General features: G+C 45.2%; 2 protein-coding genes across 5 annotated transcripts; one reads left to right on the top strand and one right to left on the bottom strand.

Moving 5' to 3' along the window:
• Positions 1-9,132: 9,132 nt before the first annotated feature.
• Positions 9,133-15,985, bottom strand: stx7l (syntaxin 7-like). 2 transcript variants are annotated; one of them, XM_076048332.1, is made up of 10 exons: positions 15,786-15,985; positions 14,686-14,779; positions 14,162-14,231; positions 13,985-14,075; positions 13,263-13,400; positions 12,810-12,856; positions 12,421-12,511; positions 12,260-12,332; positions 11,824-11,906; positions 9,133-11,248 (listed from the first exon to the last, which is right to left on the bottom strand). In XM_076048332.1, the coding sequence occupies exons 1-10, from the start codon at positions 15,885-15,887 to the stop codon at positions 11,150-11,152; spliced, it is 888 nt and encodes a 295-aa protein (XP_075904447.1). In that variant the 5' UTR covers positions 15,888-15,985; the 3' UTR covers positions 9,133-11,149. The 2 variants fall into 2 exon arrangements, with proteins under 2 accessions (XP_075904447.1, XP_075904448.1); XM_076048333.1 differs by having other exon boundaries at positions 15,781-15,920.
• Positions 15,986-16,170: 185 nt separating this feature from the next.
• On the top strand, positions 16,171-19,890 carry LOC142902972 (protein LEG1 homolog). 3 transcript variants are annotated; one of them, XR_012929162.1, is made up of 8 exons: positions 16,171-16,360; positions 17,102-17,401; positions 17,515-17,601; positions 17,703-17,776; positions 18,094-18,195; positions 18,315-18,433; positions 19,053-19,375; positions 19,467-19,606. XR_012929162.1 is itself a non-coding variant. In XM_076048334.1 (8 exons), exons 1-8 carry the CDS (start codon positions 17,104-17,106, stop codon positions 19,616-19,618), a joined length of 1,068 nt encoding a protein of 355 aa, XP_075904449.1. In that variant the 5' UTR covers positions 16,994-17,103; the 3' UTR covers positions 19,619-19,890. The 3 variants fall into 3 exon arrangements, 1 of the variants encoding a protein (XP_075904449.1); XR_012929161.1 differs by lacking the exon at positions 16,171-16,360 and adding an exon at positions 16,388-16,626; XM_076048334.1 differs by lacking the exon at positions 16,171-16,360 and having other exon boundaries at positions 16,994-17,401; positions 19,053-19,194; positions 19,282-19,375; positions 19,467-19,890.
• The last annotated feature ends 252 nt before the right edge of the window (positions 19,891-20,142 follow it).

Raw genomic sequence — 20,142 nt, 5'->3', positions numbered from 1 at the left:
GTACATTTCGTTAAGCGCACACAGGCCTCTGGACTGCCACCACCTTCTTGCGGTCAGCCGCTCTACCTTTGCCTCTCACTATAACCGTAAGCGACTCCGTGTTATTCTCCTGCCTTTCAGGACATGTGGTTTTAGCGTGCCTGCCTGACTGGATGGGCGGCAGGCAACGATTTTCTGGCTCAGTGTGTTTATGCAGGTGCAGGACATTGAGGACACGCCGCCCTGTAGCCGTTTTTTTTTTTTTTTTCTTCGTCTTCTTTTTGAGGGGCTTTTCAGAACAGCCTACCGCTGCAGTACTAGAAGAGAGCCGCCCATATATGTGGCGTTCGGAGGGACAACCCAGAAAAGGTATTTCCTTGAGTTACTGAAATTGGAGCTGCAATCAAAGTGGCAGAGCTGGGATCAGAGGTGTGATGGTGAGGAATATTGGATAAACAGCCGCAGCGCTCCGTGTGCAGTTTTGTAGGTCACGGATGTCAGATATCACGTGAGATTTGGAGGACAGCAACCGTGTCACACGCTGAACCAAAGGCAAAAACACATTTTCTCCAGAAGCGATGATGCAACAACCGCGAGCAAAGACAACTGATAATCCAAATATTTGTTTTTTTCTTATCACGTCTCACACATGTGATGGCGCCGCAATGGTCAATAGATTTAGTTGAGAGAACAGTGTACACATCGTCCACTGTAAATAGAAAAAAAAATCAAGGCAAACGACTTTTCAAAAAACTGTGATGAAAACTTTTTCAGTGACTGTTGCAACGAAATTGCACATGCAATTTTTCCTCTCTGTAATTATGATCCAGGAATTCTGCTACAAATATGTATCACTGTGCAAAGATTAGTGAAAGAACAGAACTTAAAGAGCTCCAAAAGTTGGCACCAAGTAAACAAAACAAACTTTACCCGATAAGGAGATCCAGTAAGAACAAATAAAATGTTATGAATGTCACTTGGCTTCACATCAGAAAAAACAGCTTGTGTGCGAGTGTAACCCCTCCCTTCTTGGCTCAGTGTTGTACCATACATTTCTGGCAATTGGATGTTTCTGTAGTGGTCAAGCAGGGGAATTTTGGAGTGAACAGGGGGGAAAAGGAGGAATAGAAGAATTAGAGTGAAGAGGCCTAAAGTGTTTGTGCAATGAGGATGTGGGGTGTTAACAAGCCCTCTGTTGTGTGGATAATTGCAGATTACTGCTCGGCTAAGTAGATTGACGAGAAGCAAATATGCAGGTGCCCAGAAATGCAAAACAACATCCCCAAAGCCCCATATTTATTTATTTATTTTTGGTCTGGTCCCTGAATCTTAGGCGGAATTCAAGATGTTCCCGTTTACAGGAATCCTGCTCTTTCAATCAGACGCACATTAAAATACCAGAACAAACAGAGCAAATCCTGCACTGATTGGGTCCAATGTGAACTAAAAGACAGGCCTGTTGGCCACGGTGAGCAGCTGTTGGATCCAAAAGGAATCGGTAAGGCCTCACATTAAAAGCCTACATTGGTTCTGGAAGCTCCTTTTTTTTCTTCTACTTCTTCTTCTTCTTCTTCTTCTTCTTCTTGCATCGGCTCAACATTTATGATTTTCTAGCCCGTGCAGTATGTTCCACTTTAAAGCTTGTGAACTTTGGCACCGGCTTAATGTGAGCAACGCGCTCAATGAGCCATACTGTTGCTGCCGCGCGGGTCACAAACACACTCGCACACCTTGAAACGCCGCACGCACACGCGCAGCACACTGCGCTTCCACATCGCAGCGAACTAGGTTGAGAAATTTGAAAGAAAAAACAAACAGGATTCCAGAGAGTTGCGGTGTGGCGTGAGGCCGCTCGGAGCGGGCGACACAAAGAGGCGACTGTTTGGCCGGCGTGCGGGAAGCATTCCGACCAACAGAACAGGCTCTGGGACGCTGTTGACCTAAGCTACTTTAGAATGTTTGTGCAATAGCTTTTGACCGCTTGATTAAAAATATCGTTTGATGCCGAGGCGAGGCCGCGTCCGAGCGAGCGGGCAGTTCAGACTGGTCTGAGCAGAGCAACACGTTTCCGCGTGAAGGAAGGCCTCTTTATGAGGAGGTGAGAACTGAACCCTCTGCCTGGAAACACTGGGCCACAGTGGAACCGCCACCACCACCGAAGGTGAACATCCATGCCCATGCTTGACTTTTTTTTTCCTTTTTTTTTTTTTTTGCGATTATATAATAGCAATTATGTCGTGGGAGACAGCCGGGCCCAAGCTGCTGTGTCATTAAAAGCGAATCAATCAAAAGTCCAAATCGGCTCTGGTAAGTGTCTGGCCCAAAAAACTTGGGGAGCCGAATAGCCGAGGACGGAAAGCCAGATGGAACGTCTCCTGAATTCCTTGGAGTTGTTCTGCGTATCAATCTGACGGAAGGGGCCCCCGTCAGGCTTGGAAGGTGAAACTGTCTGTCACGTTGGAGCGCATTAATCAGAGCTTTCGGCGCAACATTAGCTGAGCGGTGCGGGCTCGTTGCTGTGCACCGCAGTTATTTGTGAGAACTGATACCAAAGGCAGCCTGCAGTAATGTGGAACAGTGCTGTCAACTGAGGAAACTCTTCTTTTAATGTAAAAATGCCCTGCAGGTCTGACAAGACCGTTGCTGTAGCTGCCTCTATGCTAACCTCTTTAGCCGCAGTCGTCTTCTTCTTCTTTTTCTTCTTCTGTTTCATTTGTCTGTTTCTCAAAGCAGTTCGTAGCAGTTGCTTCATGCTCTTCTACCTGCTGCCACTATCTGCGAAGAAAGCTAAATGCTTACCGGATCCGTTAGCATGCTAAGACTGATGAGCTACCTTGAAGAGTGGGAAGAAAGAAAGTAGCTGCAATAGTGCCTTATGCTCCGTATTGATACCTCAAAGAAAAAGTGACAGTTTGAGAGCTTTGAACGGTCAAACACGGTCAACAGCAGAATGAACACAGCTGGCAAAGTCTGCAGGACTCATCAGGTGGACACTCAGGGACATAGTTTGTCAAAAAAAAAAGGAAAGGACTCTTGAGTTCTGGAGGTCCAAAATAAGCCAACACGCCCCATCCTGGCTACATCGGTGCTGTTCTTTCACCCAGGCGAGGGGTTTTCGGTTACTAAACGTGTTTCAAAAGGCATTGCGAGTCTAAATGCCTCACAGGTGTTAATGTGCTGGAGAAGGCTCGCGTGTCTGGTTCATGGACTTAAGCAAATTGTCCGGGGTTTAGCCCCCTTCTCACCCAATGTCGGCCAGCATAAGCTCCGGCTCAGGTGACCCCGCCTTGGAAGAGTGCAGACTGATTGATGGACAGATGGACTGGCAAAATATTTGCAGCGAACGCTGAATCGACCATCCGACGTGACATCCAATAAGATCGACTCCCAAAAACGAGCGCTCGTGTTTGGACAAGTGCACGACGATGAGAAGCTTCAAAGTTTGGATTGCCGCTCTGCCAAGTAAAATGTGGATCAGGAAGGTGAATGTGACCCACTCTCCTTTGGCTAATACCTTAGAAATGTCCTTGAGCAAATTTTTTAATGCCTCCAATTGCTGTGGTGGAGCTGCCCATTGGGCCGACAGTGGAAGACTGTGGTTGCGCTGGGCTGCTGCCAGGTATGCATGTGTGTGTGCAACCATGTGTGTGAGAAGTGGGCTGTCGATGAAAAGGAGCGTGTGTGCGCTCGGCAAACATTCCCAGGGATAAATTAAGGTAAAACGAGAAAGGTCTATATAGTCGGAGCTAAAAAAGAAAAATGTCTGATGTGGTGGCAGATTTGTGAGTCGAGGGTCAGATTGAACCGGTCAGGGAACAGAAACAGAGCGGGAGAGTCTCGCCCGAGCCTGGTTTTAGCTGAGCCTGATAAGATACTAGAGAAAGCCATGATGAAAGTGTGGGGAAAATTTCATGGAGATGGAGAAGGAATAGATAAGGCTGTCTAATCTCTTGTCTTAATTTGTGTATCAAATGGTGATAGAGAAATGATTTTAGTCCCACTTTTGCACGCACTACCTCATTTTTATTTTTCATTTTCGTGTAAATACTAATGCAAAAGGTTGTGTGCATGTCCAGAAAAAAACATGTATTAAGCCCGAAGTTTACTGCCTTCTGCTAAAATGCTGGGTTTTAGCTTATGGCTAAAACTGATGCTTTGGTGGTTCTTCCACATGTTTGGAAAGAGACAAAAACAGAGGCATGATAAGACAGAGGACCAACAGAGACAGCTGTTGTCACTGATCTGGTAGAGGGATCGTGCCCTTTGTGACATCACTCAAGGTCTTAGCACAATAGACCAAGAAAAATAGAGCAAGTCAAAGAAGTCAAAGCGACACTTTATCTAGTTGAGACACTGATCATTGTTGGGAAAGGGGAACTTTTATTATTTCATCATCATCTACATGATTTTTGTTAATAATCATCCTTATTAGAAAGTTGCCAGTTTAGGCTTAACTAAGTAAATAAGTTAAGCCTGACTTTAGGGGAAACTAACTCATGTCCCAATACCAAAATCTTCCAACCCTCAGAACTTTCGGCGAGATGTGGGAGGAGCATCTCGGTGCTCATCTCGTCTGCCGCCAGCTGTCAGCTTGAGCGGCTCTTGGGCTCGTATCCCGACGGCCGGTGCCAGACAGCCGAATGGAAACAGTCTGAGAAACGTCCCGGGGCGTGAAAACATGACGAATATATCACATCACTGCGAGTAAACCGAGGGGGCCTCCACCGTCGGGGGGGCCTGCTCGCTGTCGTTGCCGCCGCCGCCGCCGCTGCTCCTCCTCCCTCGCACGTCGGCCCCTCCCCCTCTCGATACTTTTTTTTTCATATGTCTGTTTTGTTTGTGACAGCAAGCTGTGTTTGCACGGAGGCTTTGCACCCCAGCGACGACACCGCCCCACCCATCAGCCCCTCTTAACCTCCGACCTCGGCCGCCCCCACCTGCACGCTCGGACCCGCCTGCAAACACACACACACACACACACACACACACATACACACACACACTCTTCGCACCTCTGGCTGTGTTAGCTCTTGTCCAGCTCTGACGTCAAACACCTTTCAGTGACGCTAATTTGACAGGTTTAACTCAAAGCTGTGGCTCAACGCAGCCGCTGTCCTCCAGCGATAATGGAACATTCCTGCCTTTGTGGCGCCCCGGTAAATACTCGTAAAAAAAAAGAAAAAAAGACAGAACGCTTTTAATCGGGAGTTTTGCGCAAAACTGTAGCTTCTTTGAGTCGTTATCGAAGCTGCAGGATCCACATCAGGGGAGGATCTGTTGTTGTTGTTGCGATACAAGAAGATCAGGACGTCCGTGTGCCGTTCAAGGCGTCGGATAGCAGTCGTAAGACTCGCAATCTGAGATTGTCAGATTAAGGACACACGGGTCAGACCGTACAGATACCGGACACGAGCTGCGATTGAAAGGCTCCTCGTTTTCCTCGCAAACTCGTCTTTATCTGCATTTTTTTTTTTTCCTCTATAAAAAATGGAGCGATTTCATTCGTGTTTAACAAGCCCACATTGTTCTGCAAGCTTCTTTTTTTTTTTTCAAAAAAAAAAAAAAAAAAAAAAGCTTGACGTTACGAAACGCCTGAGCAGTCCAGCAGTCGAAATAGTCAGAGGCAAAAAATATTCAAAGGCCAGGCTGCGCTCGGCAGCCGTCTCGACGGAACAACAAACAGAGAGAAATTCTGACGGACCGCTGCCCTAATTATCCGAAAATACGCGGCGCACCAAACTTTCTCCCATTTTTTTTTCCTTTTCTTCTTCTTCTTCTTCTCCTTATTTTTTTTTTCGCCGCTGCCTCCGCGTCCTCCGAGTGTAACCGCGGTTTTCGACAGGAACCTCCGACCGCAGCCAGTTCCTGTAGCTGCCCCATGACAAACAGCCGCACTTTATTACCCGCCATTATGGGAGAGGCAGGAATTCAATAACGATCGGTGTAACAAATCCGCTGATTTGTACCGTCCCGTCCCGTGGAGACGCGCCACGGCTCGAGCAATAACAACACGGAAAACCGTGGCCTTGCCTGTGATGGCGCGCTTACATGCGTGCCCTTTGGCCGTTGTGTGTGCGTGTGTGCGTGTGTGGTCTGACCGGTGCCCACATCCTTCCACGGCGACGCGGCCACCTAGGAGATGTCCGGCCGTGGCCTTGCTCGCCTCTCCACCTTCCTCCATCCCTTGTTCTTCCTTCCCACCAACGAACGATGGGAAGCGGGCGAGCGGGCGGGAGGCCGTGACGTCCGTTGTGTTACACAAGTTTGTCTTTGAGCATTTTTCCCCCCAGGTTACTTTCCTCTACGCAAACACTGTCACTCCCCGGTGCAGGGAGGATGATTAGGGCTGAGCAAACCGGGATGGCATTTGCACTTTGCGAGCGGAAGAATGTTTGAGGTGGAGGATGATGAAAGCCCCCTCCGCCCCCTCCCAGCTTTATCCTTTGTTACCGAGCGGATAAATCAAGTCGGGCTGTAACGGGAGACGTCGGCAGGATGGGAAACTTAAGAGTTCAGGAAATTGTCGGACACAAATCACCCTTTCGGTGTGAGCCAGAGCGCAACTCTCGGTTTTTATGGTCGGATTTTTTTTTTTTTTTTCTCGACCGCAAGGATAAGCCGGGAGAGGTCGAGGCGCAGCGAAAGGAGACTGTAAACAGTGTTGAGGAAAAGCAATAAAAGCGTTTGTGTGAAGGAAAGGGGAGGATGTGTTTGCCGCCACAGCATACTATCTTTTTCAGTTCATTTTTTTTTTTTATCTTGGGCTGATCCTGGAGCCTTTGCCTGACTAATCAAACCTCCCCCAGAACTCGATAGATCACCAGAGAGCAGCTTGTTTAGCAGAAATTAGCTTCACGCTAAAGCCGAGGCTCTTTTGGGCCTTCCGCGTGTTGGCCTCAGAGGGCGGAGTCAACACCTGACTGACCGGGGACCCTTGTAACTAGCCTTGGAGAGGGAAAAGTGCCCCTTTGTGACATCACAATGCAGTGTGCTCTAGCATATATTTGGTGAAAAGTGGAGCCGGCGAGAGGAGGAAAGGATGGACTCTCTTCCTCCAGGGGGAGTTCACTGACAGGATAGAAATCACTGGCTCAGGGAGTCTTGCATAACAGACGACCTTCAGATTTTTGTTCTCGCTCAGATATTACGTTGACCAGTTTAAAGATTAATTTTTGTGCTGCCCCTGCGGCCGCTAGGTATGAATCCTCTGCACCGGCAGGTGACCGGTTTCCTCTCACTTGGAACATCCTGTCACATTCCTGAGACCGACTTCCTCCTCTCAAAAACATCAATATTTACCTGAATACACACGGAGGCCTCTAAATCCAAAAAACCCCCGAAGCCACCAGCGTGTTTTTCTGTTGCAGTGCCAGTTCCCGTCCCACCGTGCCAGCTCTCCCACCAGCTCTTTTTTTCTTCTTCTTCTTCTTCTTTGCTTTACATAATAAATATGCCTTTTCAGTTGGAACCACACGTTTCAAATGCCAAAAAAGCTTCTGCATTCCTCCAGCTGGACTCCAAAGTAAAGTTTGCATTCTTGGGCTGCGAGGAGGAACGCTGCCCTTTGGGGAGTTGGGCCAGATCTGAGGATTACAAGTCAGGTAACACTTGAGGAGGTTTGGGACGCACCAAGGTCGAAACCGCAGCTCGTGTACACAGAGATTGATGGTTGAATGGTTTGGACATGTTTGCACACATGTAAATAATCCAGCTATACTTATCCCCCCAAAAAATCTATTCATTAATAAGATTTTTTTTTTTTTTTTTTTTTATTGAATCAGTGATGCTCCAGTTTTGAAAAACTGTGAATTTTGCAGTTTTTCTAGGTTCTACTGTATTAAAAAAATGCTTTAAACTTAAAAAGAAGAAGAATATGGTTCAATTAAAAAAACACAGCTAACTGCTGTTTTCCCCATAGCCCTCTGTGACATCACATTTGCTTCAATGAGCTGTCATGAAACTCGCACAGATGATTCTAAGAGCACATTCACATCTGTGTCTCGAGAATCTCTTATGGCGTGTGGCTGTTTGTGACGTTGCCTCTCACTTTAGGGTTCCTCTAACTGTGAAACACTGCCTCCTGCTGGAGGTAGGGTTTTCCCATTTTGAGGATTTTGTAATCCTGATTAGACAGAAGATATTAAGATAAATGCAATTATTCAATTATCGCCTTAGAAACTTAAGGTTTCTTTTTGCCATTTCATAATCTGGTTTACATAATTTTCCTTACAGCCACTTTTCGTCTGTTTTGAGCTTTTACAATGTTTTGTTTTAAAAAATGATGAGCCTGAATTTTCCAACACCAACGTGTTACATGCCGCTGACCCACTGGGTTGTTTTTAACTGATGGTAATAGTTTTTTAAGTGCAGCTCTTAAATTTTCCAAGCGGGAAAGACCAACTAATAACAGCCTGTTTTGAAACCCCACGCTAATGACGCTACCAACAGGCCTGACGACGATGAGCTCAGCGTTGGTCCACATTTGTCTGCGTCACATGGCAAGAGAAGAGACTAACTTTGTGACTTTGCGCTGGACTGAGTTTGACTTTCATCATTTCTGTGCCTTTTCTTAACTTGCTCAGCTTTGGACGCACAAAAACATGACGTACGGGGAAAGAAATACTACTTTCGTAAGCTCTTAGCTTTGGAATTTCTTTCGTAAAACACAGATGCCTCTTTTTTCTTTGCACACATCGAAACCTTCCTCCTCCTCCTCTGCTGTGACACAGCTCAGCTCTTAGCAGCAACCTGATATTTACCGTTGTGTGCAAACACCCCAAAATACACCGTGTCCCAGTGACGCCCCAGTCGACCTGTTCTCTGTCCGAGCGGCAGAACAGTGTTTCCAAAACACTTCCTGTGTACTGCATGTTGTGCCAGGAGGAGGAAGAAAAAAAATCACCTCCTGCGTCACAGGAGACCATTACTTCAACTTCCCTCATCCAACTCTTAAGACGTCTGATGAATATTAATGAAAGTCCATTTTTAACTTATTCCGCTTGCTCACGCACAGCGCAGCCCCTTGTGACATCACTGAGTAGACCTCAGACCAAGCCAGGAAACGCATTAGCTTCTGTCAGGACGCTGGAAACAATGTCACCTGGTCGCAAAAAAAAAAAAAAAAAAAAAGAAGTGACTCAGCAAAGACGGCAGTATTTGGCCAAAGGTTTTCAAACCCCAAAAACTTTATTCAAACATAATTACAACCGATTCTTTTAGCACATGGTAGGCAGCATATCTCAGTGTTACACAGAAACGTGTGATCGTCAGTGGACAAGTGGGGCAAAACACTTGCAGCAAAGAGCTTTTGGTGTTAAAATGAGTTTTGCTTTCTCTGTGTAATGCATATATAAATTCATACAGGCAGGTGTGCAGTGTGCTCGTCGGTCACACGGCAAAGGCGCTAAATGACTGTTAGTACGTGTTAAGTCCATGTGAGTTAAAGGCTCCGTGTTATACAGAATCCACTTTTTCTGACAACATTCTGGTGACTCATCGAAGTCAGACATAGAAAAGGTTTCGATTCCACCAATTTTTTCTTTTCTTTTTTTTTTTTTTTACCGCAGTTTGTGATGGCACGAAGGGCAACTGTACCTCCCAGAGGTTAGTGAAAGCTTTTCCTTTCATTTTCTGAGATCGTCCTACTACCGCCTCCTTTTTCGGTCCCTTCTTAACATGCGCAAGGTCAAACAAAGCATCAGTTTTTAAGCAGGAAGCTAAATCCGATGCCGCTCCACTAAGACGGGACCTTGTGAATATGGGACCTTTTGGACAAACAAACCCTCAAGTGAACTTCTGACCTGACCTTCATCTGTGCCACCTGCATATGGCAGCTAACATTCTTAGCCTGAAAAGCTTTGATGCAAAATTAATTTGAATATAATGCAAAAAAAAAAGTCTCAAAGCTCTCCGTATAAAGAAACATTGTTCCGCTGAAATAACCGCTAATCTGCAGACAAACACATTTTAATCACAATTAAGACGGTCAACATTGGAGTGTCGCATGATCGGAATGTAAAGCCTTTCTTCATTATTACACTAATACTTTTAACTAACATTTCCATTATTCTATTAGTTCTGATAAAATACCAGGGCTACATGCTAGGAAGTAAGTTTGTGGTTTGTGCAGTTGAGCATCACTGTACTGCAGACTATTGCTCTTTATTTTGGAATTTTCTTTGAAGAAAAAAAAAAAAGGGACGCGCTGAAATTGAAGATAGCAACGGCAGAATTAAGACCACATAAACAGGGGAGCCCAGTGTTGGAGCGCCTCCCTATGCAACAGCGGAGCGCCGCGGCTTCACTGCGGCTTCACCCGGTGCGTCGGCCCGACGGACGCAACAAGGCGCTGCGGCCGCCTGCGTTCGCGCGTCTGAATGCAGACGGCAAAAGCTTTAGTGTCAAAATATGTCCGACTGAAATGAGACACATTGAAATCAAAGCCCATCGTATCAAAACAAGTGCTACTTCTGCTGATACAGTGTGGGGTGGGGAGGGGGGATGGAGGTATTAATTAATTAATTTGTCATTCACCCATTTCCTACCCATCTCTATGTGGACGTAGTCTCCCGCAACATTTTCTAATCAACAGAACTTTCCTGGTGTTTTGCAGGAGGAGGAAAAAAATGGCACCGAATGATGCCAAAGCAACGGAAGACTGCGGTGCTGCCCCCTGCTGGACAGAAGTCACGCTTGCACTTACGCAAAAGCAGTTCAAAGGTGATATCAGCGAGTGAACCTGGCTGTGTCACCATGTTGCTCATGTCTCACGTCTGATTTTCTGACCTGTGTGCGCACACAGTCTGGCTGAGAGCATGTTATTAAAGTCACCACTTCAAGACTTCCACTTTTTTTTCCCCCTGTTGTTTTTCTGTTAGCGTTCATGGCTGGTACAGCACAGCTCTTTCCCACTATGAAACTCTAGAGGGGTTATGTGGATTAGAAAATATCATCGGAGCCTCCTTCAGTGCCGAGAGGAAAATAGGGTGAAATTTATTTATTAATTTTTTTTGGTGGACTGTCCTTTTAAAAACCCAGGTAAATGAAAAGAAAGTGATTTAATGCTTGAGGAGGGTGAAAATAAAAGGAGAGACGAAGGACGGTGTCTCGTCACTCGTCGAGACTGATGACAAGAATGGCGAAAGTTGAGGGAAGGGGAAAAAAAAAGCCTTCAGGAGGATTTGGTGGCGCCCCAGATGATGAGTCCAACGACAACACCGGCCACGGCCAGCAGCACAAGCAGGATGCAAATCTTCTTCCGAGAGCGTTGCTGCAAGGAGAAGGAGGCACAAACAGGTCGTTAACGGAAACCGGTGGAGAGACGGAACGTGAATCCCCACCAAAAGACGGTGATGTCGTCAAGGTGGCACACAGAGTGACTCATGGTGAATCAGATCGGCCTTTTTTTTCTTGGGAGCCACACGCCCTTTTCTCTCTCTCGACTTATTCACCAAAACAAACTCAGCAGCACAAAGGAGTCCTTGTGTAGCTGCTGAAGGAGTCACTGGTGGTGACAAATTTACAGGAAAGTGATATTCACATTTCCGTACATTTTTACCTCAGCCTCTGACACGGCCGACGTTGATGCTTTGTTCGACATGTTTGGCAAAGTATTAAAAACAAGGCGGTCCAGGTCCAAGAGGGGAGACGAGTTCCCTCTTTTTGACAGGTTTTTCAATCTCTGGGATCGCCATATAATAAACATCAACATTATATTGTAATATAAAAAATGTTACATTTTGGCTCATGTTGGACCATTTCCAAGCCAATCTGGAAATACACGCGCAGTTTTTCAAATTGAAATTTTCCTCACCATTCCATAGTTTCTCTTTGCCAAATTCTCACCTGATAGTCTGCTGCACGTGCCAGCTGCTGCGTGCCGCTCTGGACATGTGACTCTGCATTCTCCACGTTGGCCTCTATGCTGTCTGGAATGTGGAGGGAACACACGGTGGACAAAGTTCAGTTGGGAGGCCCACACCATGTCAGACGCAAGACTCTGGGTGCAAGCTGGTATTTATAAGGACATGAGGGGAAAAAGGTCCTCCAATGTTCAGTTTACCTTTGGTTGCGGTCGGGTGAAGTGTACTAAGCAAAGTTCTTAGAAGAAAAGTTCAACAAACTCCTAACCTTGAACTCCACGCACACTGACCCCAGAAGTGACATTTTGTGCAACAGCAAGGACAAACTGCTCCAGCTCCTTGTTGTAAAGGCCTCGGATGGACACTGGAGGCTCCGTAAAAAAAAAGTGTAGGAGCAACTGGGGCGGGCGAAATCTCACCTATCATGTCTCCTTGCTCGTGGATCATCATCCCAAGGTCTTTAAAGATGTCGTTGATGTCTACAATGTCCGACTTGATCAAGCAACGACAGAGACAGATTGATTGTGAGTGTGTTTTTTCAGAGTACACAGTGCTGTTCTTGATTGATTGACAGTCGTACCTCCAGCTGCCTGATGGCCGACTCCCTCTCCTGGATCTGCTGCAGGTCTTCCTCAGTGATGACCTCGGCCTGAGACTGCACCTGGGAATCGCTGCAGGAATGAGACAAGAGGAAATGATGTGAAATGATGCAATATGTACTAGGGATGTTAACAATTAATCAAATTAATCGATATAGAATTTAATCAAATAAATTAAATTAGTCTCAATTAATTGAACAATTTTTACACATGTAGTTAATATCATTATAACAGTTTGGTGGCAGGAAAGAGCAATTCACCTGTAACTAACGATTATTGAATTCATCGATAATTTGAATCTCTACTATGTACAATAGTGAACAAGTCACGATACAATGGTAGTGATGATAGTAAGAGGAGGTGGTCCTACCCAAGGAAAGAAGGCATATGTCCGAAGTTGTCATCAGGCTGCCCCCCCTGTTGGAAGAAAATAGATACATGGAGGGTGTAACTGCGAGATCATTTTGCAGTAAAGTGGTGGCAAAGTGTTTCTGTGTGATTGGGGACGGGACAGAGGCCACCTGACCTGACTGAGGTTGCCAGCATCTGGTTATTTTTATAAGTAAAAACATTATGAGTGGAAGTGCAAGAAATACACACTTTTTTTTGAAAAATGTCTTTACACTGTGTGTCCAGCTAGAAAAACAGAGCGAAAAAAATAATACAATAAAAAACAACACACTGACAAGTACTCTTCAAGAAACTGCCGACTATTTGTTGTCCACTCATGGGTTTTGGTTTTACTCTTCTTCAGGCTTGAATGAATCCTAGTGGGATGCCTGTATCCTCTCAATCATTTATTAACAAAAACAAAAACACCCACCGACACCCTGGAGCTGGCTCTGACTCTGGCAACAAAATCTCTCTCCCTACTGGCAGCCTCCCGCTGGACCTTCTGGAAGCTGTTGAGGGCAGCAGAGAAGTCGTTGAGCAGGCGCTCTCTCTGGATCTTTCGTTGCCGCTAGAAAGAGAGAGACACAAAACAAAAGGAAAAACATTTAAAGGTCAAGTCTCAAAATTTAATTAGTGGAGAGAATTTCCTCTCCATAATCCTGAAGTGAGTTTACCATGGTTTTGTACTAACTAATATTAAACCTTGGACTCAAGCATGTTACTTATTGATGTCCAATTTTGATATTATGTCAGAATTTGTTTGAATTGTTGAATCGGGTGTGGGTTTGTGTTGGGGCCAGTTAATTGAAATGTTCCAGAAAAGTTAAATTAAGTCCGGTCATGTGAAGCACCATAAATGAGCTCACTGGACAAGAGGAGGGAAGGGGGATGGGGGCTTAAAGCAGTAGTGATCTGCCTTTAGAATGATATACAACTCACCATATTATTAAATGCTGTTTGATTACACTTGACACGCTTTTGCAGAGATCAGATGTTTTTCTGCTTTACTTCCACATACGATGCACGCCTGAACCCAACCTGATCCGTTTTCATGCACTTTCTTGGAAACCAAATCAAAGTGAGTCACTTGATCAATCTGGAGCAAATCCAACTGAACTCGGGCCACCTCGTTCACATGGGGCTGATTCGTACCTGATCGGGGCTGACAGGAAGCGCAGTGAACGCTTTCATCAGTCTGTCAGTCTCCTTTGCCAGCTGGTTGCCTTGCTGGGTTTTCTGTTGCCTGAGTGAGTTCAAAGCAAATGTTTGAGCAGAGAATTAATGGCTTGGCAGCAATACTTGACCTCAAGTTGGCATCCCGTAACTCACAGCGAGTGTCGCAGCTGGCTGGTGTCCTGCTCCGTTCCCAGCAGAGAAACTGCTCGCTGCAGCTCGGACGCTGGCGAAGAGGGAAATGCATGATTTACAGGAACATTCTGGTATTATTCAAGTCTGAATGTTTCAGCTAATGGTGAGGATTACATTTGGCAACAAATTCATTATTTCAGTGCTTTAAAAAAAACAAACAAATACCATAAAAGGCTCCGCAAAGTGCAACATGAATCAGTTAATTTCAAAACCTTTGTGGGAAACTAACTACATTTTAAATACTTTGCAAGACACACAGAGATGCTAACAGCTTGACAGGATACTGATGTTATTTTAAAAACACGTTCCACAACGATTCAACAGAGGGGAGTATAAACAACAAACACACATCTTATAACAACTCAAGGGGAGAGGTGTGTATTTGCAAAAACAAAACAATTTTTTTTTATCAATGCAGTGGTGTGAAAGTTGGCATGTTGTGTGCATTTATATGTGTGAGTGACAAAGAGCAGTGTGTGACTTACTCAGCAGCGTCAGCCTCTGGATGTTGGAGCTGATGTTGTGCACCAGAACATTGGGCTCCTCGGGGGTCCCAGCGTGGTACGACATGGTGGAGGTCTGCAAGGTCACATGAGAACTCAGTGAGGAACAAGCGCTCTGTGTGACATGACCAAGAGCTGATTGGCAGAAACTAGCGATATATCAAACATTTTCTAGAAATATGGAGCAGACAAAAGGGGTATGGACTAGTTTTGCTGACACTTTTTTTTTTTTTTTTTTTTTTAAATGAGAAAATGATTTTTCTATGTAATGTGGGAACTTTGAAATCAAAACAGGACATCAATTTAAAGCGAAGTGTGCAGCGTTTGCAATAGATTCAGCCTCCTTCATGGGAGAAAACTCAAGTCATGTGAACAGGCCTTTCAAGCCACAGATATTCCCAGTATAGTGACTTCACGCATTCTGCTGTAATGAATTTGTTGTTATTTGCCCGAAAAGGGGAGGGTGGAATCTGGAGGCAAGGCTACTTCCGGCTCTGGACTTCCCGAGCAGACGACGAACTATGACCAGTATGCTAATGAGCTTCTGTTTGAAGAGGCATCAAGTTAACTCATAACACGCATTTTGACACACATTATTTAACACAACATGGTTTTCATCTTCTCTTCTTTTTTTTGCGAGAAACTACAGTATCAACATAAACTCCTGTTTATTCTTCTTCGCCAGTAGACTCTCTTTTCGAGCTTCTTTAGCTTGGAACGAAGAAGAATGCGGAAATCACGTGACGTTCCAAACGACGCCGAGATGAAAACAAATCATTAACGTTAACTGACAAACGATGATATAAACGCGTCTTGAGCCGCTTTATTTGTGATCTTAGCCCTCTCCAACGCGCAGACGCTGTGCAAGTCACTAGCTAGAAAATCGGAATCGCGGCACCAAGTGAAAAGATCGCCACGCCTGGTTGTAGTAGGGAGAGCAAATAATATAAATGTGATCGGATCCTGAGTGCGAAGCAGCGGCAGTTGTGGCATCGTCCGCGAGATATCCTCCTGTCACTATATTTAGCACTGTCAATCCTGCCTATACGACCGTATTGGAGATATTAAGGTCCATACCTTACCTTCGCGTTGACTCTCAGCAGCGGTATTATTTCCTGACTCTCTGCCACTCCCCCGTCACATGACGTCCGGAACAGCGAGGGCAAATCACGGGGAGAAATCATGACCGCCGCGGGGTCGGCGAATGAACTTAAGCGCAGAGAATAAAGAGGTCAAATAAGACCATTAACATATTTCATCGACGCATTTTTATAAGTTGATTGTTAATGACTTGTTTTTAAGGGAAATGGAAATTAAATTTCCCCCTTCTCTTTTCTCTGAATTTTGACCTTTGTCTCAGAATTCAGATTCAGATTTGGACTTTCATTTTTTTCCAAAACAATCACAAGGAAAATATAAAAGACAAAATGTCGTTTTTAAACATCAATCAATTTAAAGCTTCGGTTTAAAAAGAAATGTAGCAGAGTGAAATTTCACTTCCAAACAAAAAATGTCATAGAAGTGGCATTTAACATCTCTTATCTACCATCACAATAACTGGGAGTTATGTAATGTGTGGTTAGTTGTACCACCTGCTAGAAAAGAATATTGAGGTAAAAATCAACAGAGCGACACCAACTGACCTGGAAACATAAACGTAGGTATCTCCTTTCTCTTCCACTGTCTCTATTCTTTGAGATATATTTCTTTTCTTTGGAAGTGCAGTTGACAATTAAGTTGAACGGTCCAGGACTGATGTATTGAGTCGTGAACTATCTAAAAACCTTGGTCTTGCATTACTTAGTCGTCTCTTGTGAACTCTAAAATGCGGCAGACGTTTGTGAAGATTCAGTCAGGTTAACCACAAACTTCACTTCCTGTTTTTTTTGTTCCCTTTCCTTTTTACCCTGAAACATCTGTTAGGTGAGTCTTTCAGATATGCATCTCTTTTCTTGCTTATCGGATGGGTTGTTGTACATAAAATGAAATAAAAATCTGGAGCCTGTTTATGAATGTCTGGAAAAGTCAATTTTTTCCGATTTGCCGAAATTGCAAAACGGATCCAATCCTTGCCTTGTGTCCTTGTTAGCCTTTGACCTTGACTGGAAAAACAAATCAGGTGAGTGATAAGAGACGAGATCAACCGACTTTCACCATCACACATGCCCTTTGTCTCTGTGTGTCTTGGTCAGCGTTTGAATGTACATAAACTTATATCATTTGAACTCATTTTGTTATCGTCAAAGTTTATCGAATGGCCCTAATCACATGGCCTAGAGTACAAAGACAAATATTTGGAGATCAATCTGCACACGTGTTCGGGAGCCTTATAAAGCTTCATGCCTGCATGTCGAACCTTTAGTCAAGAATCGTAATTCTCGACTCCGTCCCTCCGCAGTCATGCAGCGTTCATTGATCCTCGGCCTCCTGCTGGCCTGCGCGGCCTCTCTCGGCATCTGCGGCGTCATCTTGGAAGACGGCGCGCCCATCCTGTGGGCTCAAACCGCCAGCCAACTGACAGACCTGCCAAACCAGAACGGCGTGGTGACTCCCAACCCCTGGAACTACCTTCACCGTCTGAGCATGTTGCGGCTGTTGATCGCTGCCACTGACCCCTACATGAGCTCCATGGGGACCAATGCCACGGACAGCCCTTTGTGGGGACTGCCACTGCAGCTTGCATGGATGCTGACGTCTGGTGAGTCGTGGGGAAAAAAAATTACCCAACGGAAACGAGCGTTCAATGATTTGTCAATTCTCCGATGGTTTGAATTCTGTGACGGTAACAAGTGCAATATGTGAATTCTCCAGGACGTTTCGTCGACCCAACTGGAGCCACAACCTGCGGCCAGCAGACAGCAGATCCTATGTGTATATCCACTCAGAGCTGGTGGGGCTGTAAGTACAACTAAAGCACTAAAGACACTTCAAAAAGACACACAAAAAAAAAACACTGCATTCAAAATTATTGTTTGTTTCTTCTCCCAAACTCACTGCAGGTATTAACTACTTCCCAAGTTCTCTGCCTTTCCTGTCTGCTGCCAAAGAGGGTTTCCTGGGAGCAGATGTTCAGGTGCTTTTAAAATTAAAGAGTTGGAAATAAGAGAAAAAACATCCACAACCACTCTCGAAGATTTCTTAGATTTTTTTTTTTTTTTCAAAAGGGAGCAGTTGAAAGCCCAAAACCAACTTTTTAAGTGGTTTCAAAATTTTTCAGTTTGATAATGTAGACACTCAAAGTTGATCGCAGTGTTGGATTAAATTGGATGAAAATACAGGGATGTACCTAATTGAAATCAACCATCCATCCATTCAACTTTTTAGTCCTTGGCATAACAAAAAAAGCAAAAAGAAACAAAGAAACTCATTAGCATATGCTGATGTTTGTAGGTCCAGATGCAGGTGCCTGAGGGCGAGGACTTCTGCACCACCTACGCTGACTGTGCAACTCGCTTCCCCGACGCCATGAACAAGTGGGACACTTTCTACCAGGTCTGACTGGCCGATGGTTATGGTCCTTCTGTTTCTCGCGACAAAAAAAAAGAAAGAAAAACCCGGTGTATGGTCTTAATATTTGACATGTGCATGTGTGTGCGTGTGTGTTTTAAAAGGGCCTGACGGCTGCGATGTTGTCTCCTCTCCCTGACAACGAGAAAAAAGACGCAATCTTGGGTCTTTACTGGGAGGCCCTGACGGCCGTGACTCACGCCTCAGCTGTGTGCATCAACAAGTAAGCAAAACGGCGGCATTGATAAGTCAGCATGCGCTTAGGTTGTGCAGGGATAATTGACTTGGAGCTTTGGTGCAAAGTGCAAAACTGCAACTGTGAAATTTTCACTGGTGTGCTTTAGCGCCGTTGCGGTTTGTTTTACTGAATTAGAGGCTTTTGTTATTGAAGCAAGCACAATGTCCGTCCATTTCGTCATCACGTTGGATTATCAGTCACTGTCAGTGCTGTACTCGGGGTCGTGGGGAGGAGCTGCAGCCGATCCCAGTTTGTCTCAAACTAAAATATATTAATAATTTGACTAAGCAATGCAAAACAAATCACAAATCTTACTCTCTCAAAGATGAAACATCAAGTTGAAACTGTCCGTCTTGCAGCGAAGCTACAGTGCACAGCCAAGTACTACGAGGTGGTATTGAAAGTATCGTTTCACATTGTAGTGGGACTCATGGCGCAGCTCACTTCCTGAATCCCACCTAACCGTGCGTTGAGCCAAACTGAGCACTTCCTGGCTGTTCCCCGACGACGTACAAACAAACTGTGTCTCTCCACTCTTCAATGCGCTCCCTTTCGCCCTGTCCCCCCTCAACCATTGACCTCTCCTGTGTTTCCCCCTCTGCAGGCAGAGCCACTACTCCTCCAAGGAGGTGGCCTTCGCCAACAGCTGGATGAACTCGGCCGAATACGTCGCCGCCGCCCACTTCCAGTCTAGCATGGCCAACTCCGTTCCATTCATCACGCCTCTGCCAAGTCGCATTTTGCAGGCACGTACCCGAAAAGCGCGCCCAGCGCGACTTGCTCGCAACCTCTGAATCCTAACAGTCACGACTGTGATGTGTCTATTCATGCAGGAAACCGACACCCTTCCCATCGCCGACCTGTCCGACGACGAGAACCATACGCTGAAGACCTTCGGTTGGATGAAATCAATCAACGATATGCTGTGTAAAGGCTGACGCACACATACACACACCGGCTGCACAATGGTAACCCCTCGATCACAGCAGTAAGCCTGACCATCTTTTCTTTCCTGCAGTCGGCACCGTGGTGGGCATGTGGAAAAGCGCCATGTGCTCGGTGACCACCAGGGAGAAGGGCCGTGCAATGCTGAACGAGCTCATGCTGAACCCACGCTTTGCCACCCAGACCTTCTTGTCCCTTGTTGGTGAAATCCGCAGTAGCTGCTGAGCGGTGAAGAAGAAGAGGGGAAAGGAGGGTGTGTGTTGGTGGGTGGGGGCATGGAGGGGTGTCGTGGTGTTACTTGAATATCTGAGATTCCACAAGCAAAAGAGACAACAGCAACACAATTGCAACTCCATTCTCTGGGTGACGTTGTGTGATTTTAGGTTTGCTCATTTAATGAATCTGTTTTTTTCCTTGTTTTCTTTCTTTGTTTTAATTGCACTTTTTTCTCTGTGAACATGTCTGAAATGACAAAAAATCAATAAATCCTCATCTGACCTCTGGCTTGTTTTTGAAGTCCTCAAAAGACCTTGCTGCCGAAATGCAAATATTAAAAAATAAATTAAAAAAGATTAGGACTATAGTGCCCCCTTGTGGTAATTAATGTACCCAGAAAGAACGCCGTTTGGTCTTACTAATAACCATGCTCATAAATATCGAAAATTACTGGTATTTTGGTAAATGTTGTGCAGACTTGAGATGATGACATTAAAACAGTCTTGATAAAGGATTTTCAATAACAGACACAG

Source organism: Nelusetta ayraudi, unplaced genomic scaffold, assembly GCF_046127955.1.
Source record: "Nelusetta ayraudi isolate G7.1 ecotype Tasmania unplaced genomic scaffold, CSIRO-AGI_Nayr_v1 ptg000100l, whole genome shotgun sequence".
In the NCBI taxonomy this organism is placed as follows: Eukaryota; Metazoa; Chordata; class Actinopteri; order Tetraodontiformes; family Monacanthidae; genus Nelusetta; species Nelusetta ayraudi.
Note: the sequence above shows the minus strand (reverse complement) of the source record. Positions and strands in the feature narration are given on the sequence as shown.